The 14772-nt window shown below is 41.8% G+C and overlaps 1 protein-coding gene across 1 annotated transcript in view; it reads left to right on the plus strand.

Moving 5' to 3' along the window:
- KCTD16 (potassium channel tetramerization domain containing 16) overlaps positions 1-6118 on the plus strand; it is a 261642-nt gene extending 255524 nt beyond the window's left edge. Inside the window, exon 2 of the mRNA XM_065875032.1 lies at positions 5636-6118. Within this exon, the coding sequence (XP_065731104.1) occupies positions 5636-6090 (455 nt within the window). The 3' untranslated portion in view covers positions 6091-6118. The remainder of the gene's footprint in view (positions 1-5635) is intronic.
- The last annotated feature ends 8654 nt before the right edge of the window (positions 6119-14772 follow it).

The raw sequence follows: 14772 nt of genomic DNA on the forward strand, positions 1-14772 counted from the left end.
TTTCTGTTGCATCCCGAGCGGGGTCTGTGTGCTGTTATTAAGCTGTTGTCTCTCGGCTTCAAACCCACCCCTCTATACTGTGCTGTCTGACGCTGAGGCTGGGATTCAACTAACCACCCTTTTCATTGGCCAAGCTGGCTTCCTGTTAGATTCTGTCTGTAGGGGGCGCTAGAGGAAGACCGTAATAACAGGGGGAGAAGAAGGACTCCTTATTTGCTTCCTGCTCATCAGAATCAACTCAACTTTTATTTACCCCAGAAGCAGTTGGTTCCACTTCTCTTTTTTTTTTTTTTTTTTCTGTAATCCCCAGAGCCAGTCTTCTTCAGAGATACCAGGACCAGCAGTCATGGTGCCCTCCTCACATGCCTGGGTCTCACCTCCCATAGGATGCCTTTTGCCAGCATCTAGGTTCTAGTAACCCCCTCTCTTTTATTTGTCTCCCCAGCCCTAAGGGTGGTATCGGCCTCTTGCAGTCACTATCTTTGACTCCTCCAACATCTGTTTAACCAATTCCTTATATTAAATTCTCCCTATTCAGATAACAGGTGGAACGTCTGTTTTCCTGACTGGCCCTGGCAGATGCGTGGGTGGTTTAACTGTCTGCTCTTGCCCAAACTTGCCATGTCTTAATGAGGATCCCCAGCTGGGTCCCTTCAAGACCAAATGTCCCTGAGTGGAAAAGGTCAACCACAAGCAAGAAATGATGATTGTCAAGCTGGAAGATGTATTTTTCTCAGATGCTTGCACGGTCTGCCTATTCCCAAGCTCCACTATGCAATATCTTTTCCAAGGTTAGCAGAATTATTAAAACATCAACTTGGGCATTATTGCCTTTTCATCTGGGACACCGAGAAAGTGTTTCAGCAGCCTTGATAAATTAAATCTGACCACCTAGCTCCCAGACTGGCAGGTTCCTACATCATTGACAGAGAAGACAGGGCAAAGCAGTTTTCCCAGTTGTTGCTGTAAATGATGTGCATTGTGTTCACAGCCATTAGCAGGTGGAGAATTTGAAGTGTGGGTAGATTGCAGAGCTGCCTCTTTTAAAAATGCATAAGCACTTTGTGAGTTTTCTAAGTCGTCCTTCACACGGTCCGGTTTGAATTTTTCATAGGGGAGAAAGATTCTGTTGTCTTTCCTCTTTTATTCCTTCTTTGTCAGTAAGGACTTAGGGCTACAGTGGAAAGGGGCCGAGTGTAATCATATAATTTTCTTGACTGGTCCTCAATTTTTCCAAGCTGTAAAATGTTGGAAGATTCAGTGTTTAAGGACTTGAGGCCCTTGAGTTTCCTGCCGCTCACCATTTAATCCAAACTACAAATTTCCCTGGGCTCTGGGTTTAAATTTATTTGATGCGTCCTAAAGTAAATTTTTATCCTGGAAGACTCATCCATTTGTGAAATTCTAAGCACTGCACTTTGAAGGAACCTTCCTTCCAAAATGATCCCCTGGTCATATACTATGTTCCTGTCCAGTCCCAAATAGAGTCAGACATTATGAAATGCTCAGTGTACATTTTCCTGACGAGTCCAATTATAGCATCAGTGTTCTTCCCAACATCATGCTCCAGCCAGACCTAAGAACTGGTTTTATAGCGTGTTAGTGGAAACATAATCATCATATCTAACAAGCTCCTGATCTTTTTCGTTTATGTAGATCAGTGTCTGGCTTCTGGTAGAACAAATGTGGAACGTGTACACTGATTGAAATGCGTATTGGATGCCACAAACCGTGAAACATCTTTACCTTCATTAACTATCTCATTTAATTTTCCTAAAACCCTTATGAGGAAGATACTATTACTAGCCTTATTTTTCAGATGAGGAAACTGAGGCTCAGAGAGGTAAAGTAATTGATCCAAGCTGACATATTTCAGGGCCTGACTCTGGAGCCTGACATCTGTCTGCTACATTATCAACTTGATATAATTCAACACATGTGTCTGGCTCATTCATTTAATCATCAAACATTTATCAAACCTCTATTATGTGCCAGGCAGCAAAAGTGAAATCCAACAAACTCAGCAATGGTTTATTTAAAACTAAGGAAGAGCTATTAGGCTCTTTGACCAGCAACTAGTTAATACACCCCTCGAAAGGCAGTGGAGGTTTTGCTTTTTTAATATCAATAAATCAGACTTTCCTGGCAATGAAATGGCTTTCTCCCTATATCTGACTAATCAATTGTAACCTATTTTCTCCTCAAATGGAGAGATTTATTCCAGCCAGCATTGAAACCTCAGCAAATTGAGAGCAAAAGTATGTTGCAACCTGAAGTACCAAGGTATTTAGGAGATCATATTTTGCTGTAATTGGGGGGATCCTAGAATACCTAGAGTTACAGAACATACCTTTCATAGATGTATTTACACTTTCCACAACAGATGAGTACATGTCAGTGGGACTGCAAGGGCGAAAGGCTTTTCTGTGTTCTGGTTTATAACATCTGTCTGCTGTGGTTAAATTCTCGGGAAGAGGGTGATCAGCCAGACACTGCTTCCAAAAAAGAAACAGCGTGGTTCTCTTCTCACGTTTGATTATTTTTCAAATTTCATAATGACTCTTCACGAAGCACCTCCAGCTAGACTGTGTTAATCCCATATTCTTCCTTGATTTCAACCTAATATGTAGACTTCAGAAGCCATCTTATGAATTATCTTTCCAAAATAGTAAAACATTCAGATGTGCTCGTTAAATATTGAAACGTGGTAGTATGACAAGCTCCACTAAAATTAATTTGTTTCATTTCCCTTTAGTAGTGATAGCGCCTAGAATAAGTGGAAAGTAATACTTCTGTTTGCCTAGAAGCTGGTGGATCCCAGCTGACATTTAAATCCGTGATCATCCTGGCAGTCCAGGGAGGAAATAATGCATCTGTGCCAGGTTCTTGGCTTGGACAGATCTTGGAGGGCTGCGTGCAGTTTTCCACATGAATACACAGGACTCCCTCGCATGATGGTGTTTGCGTTGTTAAAATGCCTTTTAGAAAAGCCTAAGGTTTCCCTCCAAGTCTACTGAATGGAATGACTTTCAGGGGAAGGTAACTGCTGGGCAGAGAAACACAGGCTTGTATTTCGACCGGTACAGCAGGTTTTATGGCCAAAATATTTTGTCGTCTTGTTTTAAGGTAATAGGAGTACTCCAGCACATCTCCTTCTTCGTCTCCTCTCTGTCTTTCTCCTGTTCCCCTTCTTTCTTTTTTTTTAAGGCTAAGTTCAATTTCTGAACTTTTCTCAAAAAAAAAAAATAAAACTAGATCAACTCTGGGTTGAGGTGATTACTTTTCCTTGGCCCAGTTAGCTGGAGCCATTTTTCCATGGAGTCATATTAGTATAGGGATGGTCAGGTTTGGAGAGGCAGAGGCAAAGTCTGCCTTCTGAAGGAGAAAAAACGTTCACCTCAGGGTCTGGGCTGGCAGACAGAAAGCATTTTCTGTTGCTGCTGTTTTCTGTTACCAGCTGGCACGTGTTGAACAGTTTCTCTGTTGCACGGAAGAGATTTGTTTGTAATAGCCTGAGATAAGTAGGACATTACTGCTGTGGTGATTCCTTCTAGCTAATGGGATTGTTGCCTTTCGTTTAATGGGTATATAAGTACAGGAATACTCAGTCACATTTTAAAAAGTGGTTCAGAAGAGCAGGTATACGTGAGAGAGACTTTTGGAATTGTGCTTTACAGGGACTTTTTTTTTTTTTACTATCTCAGGGGAAAAATGTATAAATTGCTATAAATATTTAAATCATTTAGCTATGTAGAGGGCAGGCATTGTAAAAGACGGCAGGATATAACTTTCCTAATGGTTTCCATTCTAGGGTTCCTCTACTTTGACCACATTAGAAATGACAATAAAGTGAGATCTTATTATCATGCGACTTATTATTTATGAGTATAAGATATAGTGCAAATCAAAACTAGGTCTCTTTTAAAACGTATAAACGTACCACATTATCCTTGTCCTCAATATTAGCATCATAAAGGGGATTGATTTCCCTTTTTTTTTTTTTTTTTTGCGGAACGCGGGCCTGTCCCGCTGCGGAGCACAGGCTCCGGACGCGCAGGCTCAGCGGCCATGGCTGACGGGCCCAGCCGCTCCGCGGCATGTGGGATCTTCCCGAACCAGGTCACGAACCCGTGTTCCCTGCATCGGCAGGTGGCCTCTCAACCACTGCGCCACCAGGGAAGCCCTGATTTCCCTTTTTTTTATGGCTTAAGTGCAATGAACTATATGAAGTACCCAGCGTATAACATATGATCAGTAAACAATATTAAACTCATGACTCCAAGAAGACTGTGGCTGTTCAGAGGGTGGAAGGCTGGGAGCAGTGACTTATGTTTAGGAAATTGCTTTGTGCCATAATTGTGGATTTCCTAGTTTAGGGAGCCACCAACTGAGTATCTGAAAAATGGCTCTGCCTCCAGATAGCTCAACGCAATGCTATGAATCAAGACTTAGGGAAATAGGGAGAGAGGAATGCACACTGGCTTAAATATATTGTAGTGGGTCATATAAGTGAAAGCTCATTGACAGGTCTAGCTTCAGGTATGGCTGGATCCAGGTATTTAAACGTTATTGTTAGGATAGTATTTTAATGAATTTCTACACTGTGACTTGAGCTATCTTCTGGGAGGACAACAAAGAACATTTCACCTTGTCCACCTCAGGGCACTCATGGTATAGTAGCTGAGATGCCTAAGGTAGAAAAGAACTATAACAAAATATGATATGTGCAATAATAGATGCATTTACAAAAGTAGACCATAACTCACAGGAAAAATTTAACAACTACTTCTGAGGATAGGTAAACAAGGATCCAGAGAGGAATGAAACCTTGAAAATTGTTTTGAAAGAGAAGCAGGAATTTTACAGACAGCCTTGGTTATAGTATTTGGGAGACCTGTATTCAGATCCCAGCCCTGCCATTTACAGGTAGTGCAAACTACAACAAGTTTCTTAAATTCCCAGGGTCTTAGTTTCCTTGTATGGAAACTGGGAGTGGAGCTACTGATTTCTTCGAATTATCATGAGGACCCGGTGAATTGATGCATGCAAAGAGCTTACATGGGGGCCAGCACAAAGTAAGCCCTCCCTGACTGGTAGCTGTCATTCCACTCTTCTAGACTCCCCCCATTTACCTGGCTGCAATAACATGGGGCATTGGATTAGGGTTTAACATCAGCCACAGTAAAATCAGCTAGCATTTATTGAGCGCTTACTGCATGCCACGCATTGCATTAAGAATTTCACTTGCCTTGTCTAAATCCACCCTGCAACTCTTGGAAGTGGGGAAATTATTATCCTCATCTCACAGATAAGGACGCTGAAGCTTTGAGAATTTAAGGGATGTGCCAGCGTAGCAAGGTTAGTGATGGCAGAGCTGAGTAACTGTCTGACTCCAGTGCCCATGGGCTGAAGCATTATGGTATATTCCTTGTCACGCAGCACGCCATCGTGAACTTGCTTCGCTCGATGAACTTGGGTACTCCTGTTGCAGCCCATTCCGTGCGCCATCCCATTTCTTCTAAAGACATGGTTGTGGATGCTCGTGTGTGTGTGTGTGTGTGTGTTCACATGCTGTGTTGTTACTCCACACTGAGCTACCTGGCATTCATCCCTTGGGTCCTGTGCTTCCTTGCAGGTGAGCCATCTCGGTGGTCATCCTCGCACTGTGATTGCTGCTGCAAGAATGGCAAGGGTGACAAAGAAGGAGAGAGTGGCACCTCTTGCAATGACCTCTCCAGCTCCAGCTGCGACAGCCAATCTGAGGCCAGCTCTCCCCAGGAGACAGTCATCTGTGGGCCTGTGACGCGCCAGACCAACATCCAGACTCTGGACCGTCCCATCAAGAAGGGCCCCGTCCAACTGATCCAGCAGTCAGAGATGCGACGGAAAAGTGATCTGCTCCGGACTCTGACTTCGGGCTCCAGGGAGTCAAACGTGAGCAGCAAAAAAAAACCTGTTAAGGAAAAGCTCTCAATTGAGGAAGAGCTGGAGAAATGCATCCAGGATTTCCTGAAGATCAAAATCCCAGAGAGGTTCCCTGAGCGAAAACATCCATGGCAATCTGAACTTTTACGGAAGTATCATCTATAGTGGAGGGCGGGGGAGGTGGGAGAAGAAACAGATCGTGTCACCATTTTGAAGTAAACCTCCTGAAAGAAATTCATATTTGAAAAGAGAAACAATAACTAACAATACACGTTTGTTAGAATACAGTAGCCCATTGATATACTACTGCCTGTTTACCTAGTTCACCTTAACACGTCAATCCACAGGGTAGATTTCTTTCCAGATGTGGAAGTATGAGAATCTCTCTCGCTTCTTTTTGTTCTTTATTTGTTTGTTAACTTGGTCCCGTGTGCTGAGTATCTTACGTATAATGAGAGCCAGCTACATAAGTATAGCTGAGAGGCCTTGGGAATCATTTATCCCAAACTGGGTTTTGCTCTCCTCTTCTACCTCCCTCCTTTGAATGAGGATATGGTAGAGATCTGACCCATTGCCATAGGTCTGACTTTTTAAATGTTCCTTTTCCCTTTTGTTTGTGGGGTAAGGGGGGAATGGCAGATTTATATGACTTTTCACTCAAATCGATTATGTGCCAGTTTATATGGACTCCGTATGCATGAGTATTCGTGCAACACAAGCCCAACAAAGTGTGTATATACACACAGTGCACATGAGCCCAGGGCCTGGGCATCCTAAGAGGTGTGCTTCTGCTCCCAGCAGCACCCTCTTAGAGTCCTGCAGACACAGGAGCCTCTGCTCTTATCTTAAAACCCTTCTGGGAAGATTTCCCAACCTCTCTTGGCAACAACCTTCATCATCAACAAATTACCTTCCTTATTTCAAAATTAACACCCTCAGGCTCCATTTTACTGCGTTGCTCTTTCCCTGCACTAGGAGAAGGTAAGAAGAGCTAGTCACATATTCTTTGTGTTTTTTTTAAAAAAACAAAACATCCCTAATCCGCAAAAACGACTGCAAAACGACCCCATGTGCAGCCTTCTCTACCCTGAGCTGAATTACCTTCCTTCTCGCAGTGTCAGAGTCCTTACTGCCCACATTTTCATCGTGTGGCCTTTTCACGTCATCCACGTTGAGTTCTCTGCATTCCCGTGTAGCTGTGGAAGTAAGAAAAACACACAGCACTTGGATGAGCGTCCAGCCTTTTGTTTTAAGAGGAAATTGTATTCCATACCCCTCCTAGTAATGTCTCATAACTTGTTCAAATTGCAGTGCTTCACTGTTACTTCCTTATATCCAGTTTCTTTTTTTTGCCTTTGGGATCTGGGGTTTGGCTGTGTCCATACTAGGATTTGGCTGTCGTTTCTGTGATGTCTGTGAACAACCCAGCTAGATAACTGAAGCTCTGAAATTAAGACTTTGGCTTTCTGAACTGTCTTTCTTGATTATATCCTTCACCTATATAGACACAGCCAAAAAGATACTGTTAACAGCCATCCATCCATGTGACTCTGTATTCTATTAACGTACCAATAGTTTTTTCATAGACTTGTGGTAAGTGAAGATTAAAGGGCAAGTTTTTACTTTCAGCGTTCCTTGTGCATTTCAGTGGGAACTGAAAATATAATTTGTCCATCATTAATTGTGTGCCAAGCACTACTAACTTTTTTTTTTTACTCTGTGTGTGTGTGTGTGTGTGTGTGTGTGTGTGCATGTGTATATGTATCACAGGTAATAAAGGCAACTGGATGATGTTTGTAGGAGGGAAACATAATGACCAATTGCTCCTTTTTGAAATCTTTCACTGATGCACATTTATCATGTAAGAGGTCTGTCTTGATTCCCGTTACTATTGCCCATTAGTATATGGATATCTTTCTGAATTTTTATTAATTCTTACACCTGGGCAACAGACTCAGCCAATGTTCTCTTGTCCTAATGGTTCGAATGGACTTTACAGTTTTGCTGAAGTGGAAAAGAAAGGTCATTTGGGGAGCTGAGTTGTCAAGAGAATTATAACTATGAGTTTAAGTGGTGTTCTTTTTTGCAGTAGTATATTAGCAGACGTTTAATCTTAACTACAACCTAGCTTTGTACCGTATGTCTTCATTCTTTTCAGTGTTTCTTTATACCACATCAAAATATCATATTAATAATAGAAGATTCTGCAAAGGATCATAGAACTTAATGGGCCAAGAAGTTGAATTTGGTGAAAATATCCCCAAACTCACTTTGGTCAAATGATTCTTATGGTCCTACTGGAAGTTCTGTCAGAGAGTTGGGGGTCTACCTAAAATGGCCAAAGTCCCAACTTTCTTAAATTTCAGACCTGATTGTCGTGCCTTCAAGATAGAAACACACTAATAAGAATTAGAGAACTAGTAAGATGACAGTCAACACACTACTCCTACTACATACTTTAAATAGGAAATTAAACACTGCAAAAGAAAATGTTCATGGCATTATTTCTCTGTTCTTTGACCTGTCATGAATTTGTTTCTGTTTAGGCTGTCTTTATACCCCCAGTGAACAAAACCAGTGGTGGCAAGTCTGTTTAAAACAACAGTAACATTTTAAATCTGAGTCAGCTCTAGACCGATACTCACACCAAATAGTCCAAGTAGCTGAAACAACAACATGGTGTTCATTTGTGTGGTTGTTGGTGTGGAGATGACGGTAGACCTGATCAGTAAAAGGCTCTGCAGAGGCACCGAGTCCATGGACATCTTCAGTCCTAGTTCAGGTGGAGTTCAAGTGAGGTCTGTGTGGCCTGCAACATTGGAGATGAGTTCTGGGTAAGTGAGTTAGAAGATGAAATGCCGTAGTGGCCCTGCACCATGAATCAGGCCCATTTTCCTGAACTTAAAATAGTTGGAAGAACTTTTAGTCCATTTCCGGACAGAACAATATATATGGCTCGCTTCTTGAATATTGGTTATGACAAGGGCTGATATGAAGAGACTAGTAGCATCAAATAGGTCAAATGAATAATGAATCATATGTGCAGAGCCCCTACTCAGGTAGCCTCCTAGAAAATTCTGCAATGCTAAAATCCATTGAGCTTGGGGAGGTCATTCTCTATGGTACATGGGTCTTCTGAAGGCAGAACTATATTTAAAATAAAGTCCCCCTACCCACTGTCAAAAAGGGAGTGATCTGTGTTTAGCAGGAAAGGGGGAAGACAGGAAAATAAAACTGTTGGGTCATTGTGGTAGTGTGCTCTCCCTCCCCCTGCTAAGAAAAAAATTGCCCTGAGATATGGCTATAAAACATCAAAGTCAAGTGGTTTCCAAAAGTTGCAGTGATGTTATCCTTTGTAATTGTAGGCACAGTTACCTTCCTGGAAATACATGCATGATGAATTATATTAAAAGGGGAACAATTCACAAACCGTAAGTGTTCCCTTTGTTCTTTATTCCTCCATAGCTGTGTCTACCCCCAACCAATTCATTTGCAGGGGTTACATCTATCAAAGGGGAGCTAACAAGGATTTTTTCACTTTTCCATTGGCCTTGTCTGGGGCACCTTTATCCATAGGCACAGACCAGATGTGTATTGTTCACTTGGGGTCCTCTTAGTTCCCACTGTTTGTGCTTCTGGATTACTTTTGCTTCTCTGATCATCCTTTCTGATTCCTTTAGATTTAGATTCCTTTCTGATTATCCTTTGTCTGTGCCAAGCAAAACATGCTCCAGTGAGACAAAGAAAAGGCATATATGGTGTTTTGCAAAATTACTTGACCCCCAACTCCCCAAATGGGAAACAAACTTTGATTCTCATATATTTTTCTCTGTTACAGTTTCAAAGTTCCAACTTTGTATTTATAGTGTCTCAATCCAGAACACTTAAGTGCTGGTATTTTCTGCCACGAGCTATCATAACGTGCAACTTGACTTGTCTTGGTCTTCTGGAGGATATTTCCTAGATTTAAAACTCTGTGAGCTTTTAGGAAGAATCGTTTGTCACCTTCACGTGACATGGCAATTTTCAAAGGAAAAATGATGGGAGTTATTTTTTCCCCCATGACTCTGTGGCAGATGAATGTTTTTGCCAATTTGCATGCTGGGTTATACGTTTAGCATGGGCCGTTTCTCTCTTAATGTCTTGGTACTGTTGGCATCTTGCAATCTTGATGGCCCACTGTTCCAATTTATTTATTTTCTTTTATATTGTCAAAATAACACAAGAGAGAAAGAATCAGAGTGAGCATTCTGTATTCTGAGGTAATATGGAGTTAGATGTCGTCTGAACAGGACTGTACGATGATTAATATCTGCAGAGAAATTAGACCAAATGAAACCTGCTGAAATGGGTTTGATTTATATTACCTTCATCATTCTGATTTTAGAAGAAATGGTTATTGCTTTCCACCCCTGCTGAAAGAAAAGAGTGCTTGTTAAACTTTAATAATCACAGCTTTGTGATGCAAGCACAAAGCTTATTTGTTTGGAACGTCTGTTTTTCTCATCTTGCCATATACATTGGAATGGAGATTCTTCCCCTGGTGACCTCCACTGCAGAAGTTTTGGCAGTGTTTCCAATACTCAGCATGCATAAAATCATTTGCAGCACTTGCGTAAAAATGCAGATTCCTTGACCCTAACCCCAGAAAGTCTGACTCAGAAACTTCAAGCGGGGCCAAGGAATCTGCATCTTGGGCTATCATCCTTAATGGTTTTGATGAGATGGTCTGTGGACCTTCCTTTGAGAAACTCTGCTCTTTAGGGACTCTGCAGAAGTCAGCATTCCTCTCACTTCCTAGTGGCACTTCCTCTCACTTTCTTTCCACTGCAAATGAGTCAAAGCATGCATAATTCATTATCTTAAGAAAAAAGACCCAAAGAACATTCTAGGACTAGGGCAGAGCAGATTTCCATAATTTGTTTGCCCTGTCATCTGCCTGTCAATCGTAACATTTTCTTCTTTTTGTGTATGTTTGATGTTTGTGCCTTTTTTTTTTTCCAAACTGAAAACCTACATCAATATAGTTTTATGGCTGGGTAGATGGGAGCACATCTCTGAGTGAGATGTGTCCTAATGATACCCAACAAGGAACAAAAATAATGACCTTTTCCAAAGAAAGTTGTTCATTCCTAGGCCCTTTTACAGTTTGAGTCAGAGGAACCTTAGAGTGATCCGTAATGTAATGAGGTGTATGGCCCCAAAGGGGGTTCCAATAACTGCACATACAAGCCACTAAAATGAATATGGAATGTTTAGTGAATTGAGCTCTACTTCACGGATGAAATCCTGAGTCATTGTATTGCCAAGTTTGTCCAATTTGATTCAAGCAGGACTAGGAAGTTCTCAGAGTTGAAGACCCCGAACCCCAACATTAACTAAAAACTTCAAGCAAAATCCATGGGGGATAATAAATTTTTAAAAAAGAAATAAGGAGTGGTTTCAAAATTCCATTTGTAATGACATGAAATTCTCTAATTTTCCAGTCACTCTGACTAGGAGAGGTGGCCGTACTATGATTATTCAGAAAGAAAAAAATTTTGGAGGTTTCAATGACCCAGTTGGTCCTATCCATGTAACACAGTAACCGGAGATGTACCAGATTCCCACATGCAACGGGAAATAGAGAATAGATGGCTTAAGTTCATGCTTGTCATGATATTAGTTAATATTTAAGTAAAAACTACTATGAAAGGAAAGTGAAGAGTGCTTAATGAAACGAATGCACTTTTGCCACTAATTAAGATTATTTGGCCAAGAATTTTTTTTAAATCTTAAATTTGATTCAGTTTCTTTTCCCTCCTTTACTTCCCAAGGGAAGTTTACTTCTCTTTATTCCCTAGCTTCCTAACCTTTAAAAAAATGTTCTTCTTGTTTGTGAACAAATTGTGTTGTTTATTTGATAAAGCATTTTTAGTTCCTAGACTGTCATCTTTGCTTTATTTAGGGAATTTACTTTGAAAAGCCTGAAGAAAAATGTGTCCCAGTCCAGTGATTATCAAGGGGTTTTTTCTGGGGGAGTGAGGAGGTGATTTTCCTGTTAATCAGCCTTCTAAAAGCGCTTACACGCCAACTGGAGGGTTAAGTAAGTCTCCTGTCTCCAGCGACCTCTTCCATCTTGTCAGTTTATTCTTAGAATTGACCTTTAGCTAATTTACCTGCGCTTGCACAATGAAAATCAACATAACTGCAGACTCTCTTATTGCTGTTGTTGGCCGCACCCACCACAAATGGAAGAGGATTGACGCGCAACTAAGTAGTGGAGGAGAACTGCTTTATAATTGTGTCTGTGTGTGTATGTGTCTCTGCGTACAAATACATGTGCAATTTTTAGGTCAGTGTTGGGTCGGTGGCTAGTGCCCATGGTAATGCTATCCAAGTTCAGGGAAAAAGTCTTTGGTCACAAAGTTTAACAGCTTTTAATTCAGCACAGTCGTTTGTCAATACTTGAGAAGGTTGAGTAAAGCTGGTCTCCTGACACAAAATTCAAACGTTACGGATTTCTGGATGAAAATCAAACTCATTTTCATTTATATAGTCACTAGTGACATCATACTCAAAGAAAAGAAAAAAAAAGGAAGCCTTGAAAGCTAAAATATGCACAGAATTCACATTGATCACTAGCAGTTTTTCTCAACTACAGCCAGTGGTCAGTGGTTTTTCTTACATGTGAGAGACAGAAACAGTTTCAGGAAAGGCTCTGATTTGCGTGGGTTATGTGCATTTAAGGCAGTGACTCTCATCCAGGCGTGATTTTGCACCCCAGGGGGCTTTTGGCAATGCCTGGGGATTTTTTTTTTTTTTTTTTTTTTTTTTTTGCGGTACGCGGGCCTCTCACTGCTGCGGCCTCTCCCGTTGCGGAGCACAGGCTCCGGACGCGCAGGCCCAGCGGCCATGGCTCACGGGCCCAGCTGCTCCGCGGCACGTGGGATCCTCCTGGACTGGGGCACGAACCCGTGTCCCCTGCATCAGCAGGCGGACTCTCAACCACTGTGCCACCAGGGAAGCCCCATGGGGATATTTTTTATTGTTGTGGCTTGAGAGGTGCTACTGGCATCCAGTGAGTAAAAACCAGGGATGCTGCTAAACATCCCACCATGTACAAGACAGCCCTCACAACAAAGAGTTATCCAACCCCAGATGTCAATAGTGCTGAGGTTGCGAAACCCTGAGTTAAGGGTTGGCTCAGATTTTCCAAGGCATTCTTAACCATGTAGAGAAAGACTTCTGGGCCAAGGGATAGGATGAAATGAATGATAATAATTTGTACCACCTGAAATCTGTGTAAGGTTTATTTATTATCCCTTTATACAGATGTGAATGCTGAGGTTTAGAGACAAATATGCCATTTTTTCCCAGGGTTCCAGTAGTGACGAAGCAGGCCTATGGTCTAACTCTGTCTTCTACTTAAATCTTTTTCTGCCTCAGAAAAATGATACTTCAGTGAAGTTATCAACCTTAAAACAGCTAAATGTGTTTGTTGTGAAGCGCTTTGGGAGCGTTCTGAGTTCGTGTGACCCGATTAAGGATGCTTTTCAAGCTGATCAACAGTAGAGGGCAAGGTGCTCTCAGAAAGGAAACAGGAAAGGGGGGGCAAGGGTGCTTAGAACAGGCCAACAATTCCATCTTTATCTGCTCGTTGTGTACTTTGTTTCTTTGGGTCGAACATCCTCACTAAAGGTGATATCTAGATCTTGGAAAATATGATCCTCAGACCCACACAGATGACCCCCATGCCCACGTTTTCAGAGCTATGACAAGTCTAAGCAAGGCCCTGGCTACTGAGCCTCATTATTTCATTTACTTGTACTGACCTCATTAGAACACAAAGCAGGTTTGTATCTTAAATAATTTGGCATTTTTCTTTTAATTTATCACACCAACATCACAGTGATAGAATAAAGGTCCAATCATTCTACCTCCATTTCGTACAAGGGAAACTGAAGACCCAGAGAGTTGAAGTCAGACATTCACTTATTCATTTGTTCATGCATTCACTCGGCGGGTATTTGTTTAGTGCATTCCGTGTACAGGTCACCGTGATGAGCATTATAATCTACTAGGGAATCGAACTTGGGATACAGAACTTGAATTCAGATCAAGTTCGCATCCTAGGCTAACATTATTTTTGTATGTAACTTTGATCAACGTTCTAGATTTATGGTTTAAATTTTTTAAAATTTATTTATTTTATTTCTTTATATTTGGCTGTGTTGGGTCTTGGTTGCGGTGAGTGGGCTTCTCATTGTGGTGGCTTCTCTTGTTGCAGAGCATGGACTCTAGGCATGTGGGCTTCAGTAGTTGTGTCATGCGGGCTCAGTAGTTGTGGCTCGCAGACTCAGTAGTTGTGGCTCGCTGGCTCTAGAACATAGGCTCAGTAATTGTGGCGCACGGGCTTACTTGCTCCACGGCATGTGGGATCTTCCCAGACCAGGGCCCGAACCCGTGTCCCCTGCATTGGCAGGCGGGCTCTCAACCACTGCGCCACCAGGGAAGCCCTATGGTTTAAATTTTAAGTTATAAACAATGTAGACTACGAACTTGTTATGCGCTAGAAACTCTACTAGGTGTTTTCTATGCCTTATTTAATCCTAGAATAACGTAATGAGGTAGATCTTGTTACTCTCCTCTTTTTCACAGATGAGGTCAGTGAGACCTCTTTCTGAAAAGGTAAAGCAGCACCTAGCCTGACAACGGCAGAGACAGATTTTCATCTGGGTTTATTAGACTCCCAAGGCTGACAGCTTCACCACCTCATGACATAAGCTCTTCTTCTCTGTTTTCTGGATTTCACCTTTTTATAGTTTCTTCTGTTCTAAGCAAAAGGTAGCCAGGATGATTCCGGCC

This window comes from Phocoena phocoena, chromosome 3 (genome assembly GCF_963924675.1).
Source record: "Phocoena phocoena chromosome 3, mPhoPho1.1, whole genome shotgun sequence".
Classification (NCBI taxonomy): domain Eukaryota; kingdom Metazoa; phylum Chordata; class Mammalia; order Artiodactyla; family Phocoenidae; genus Phocoena; species Phocoena phocoena.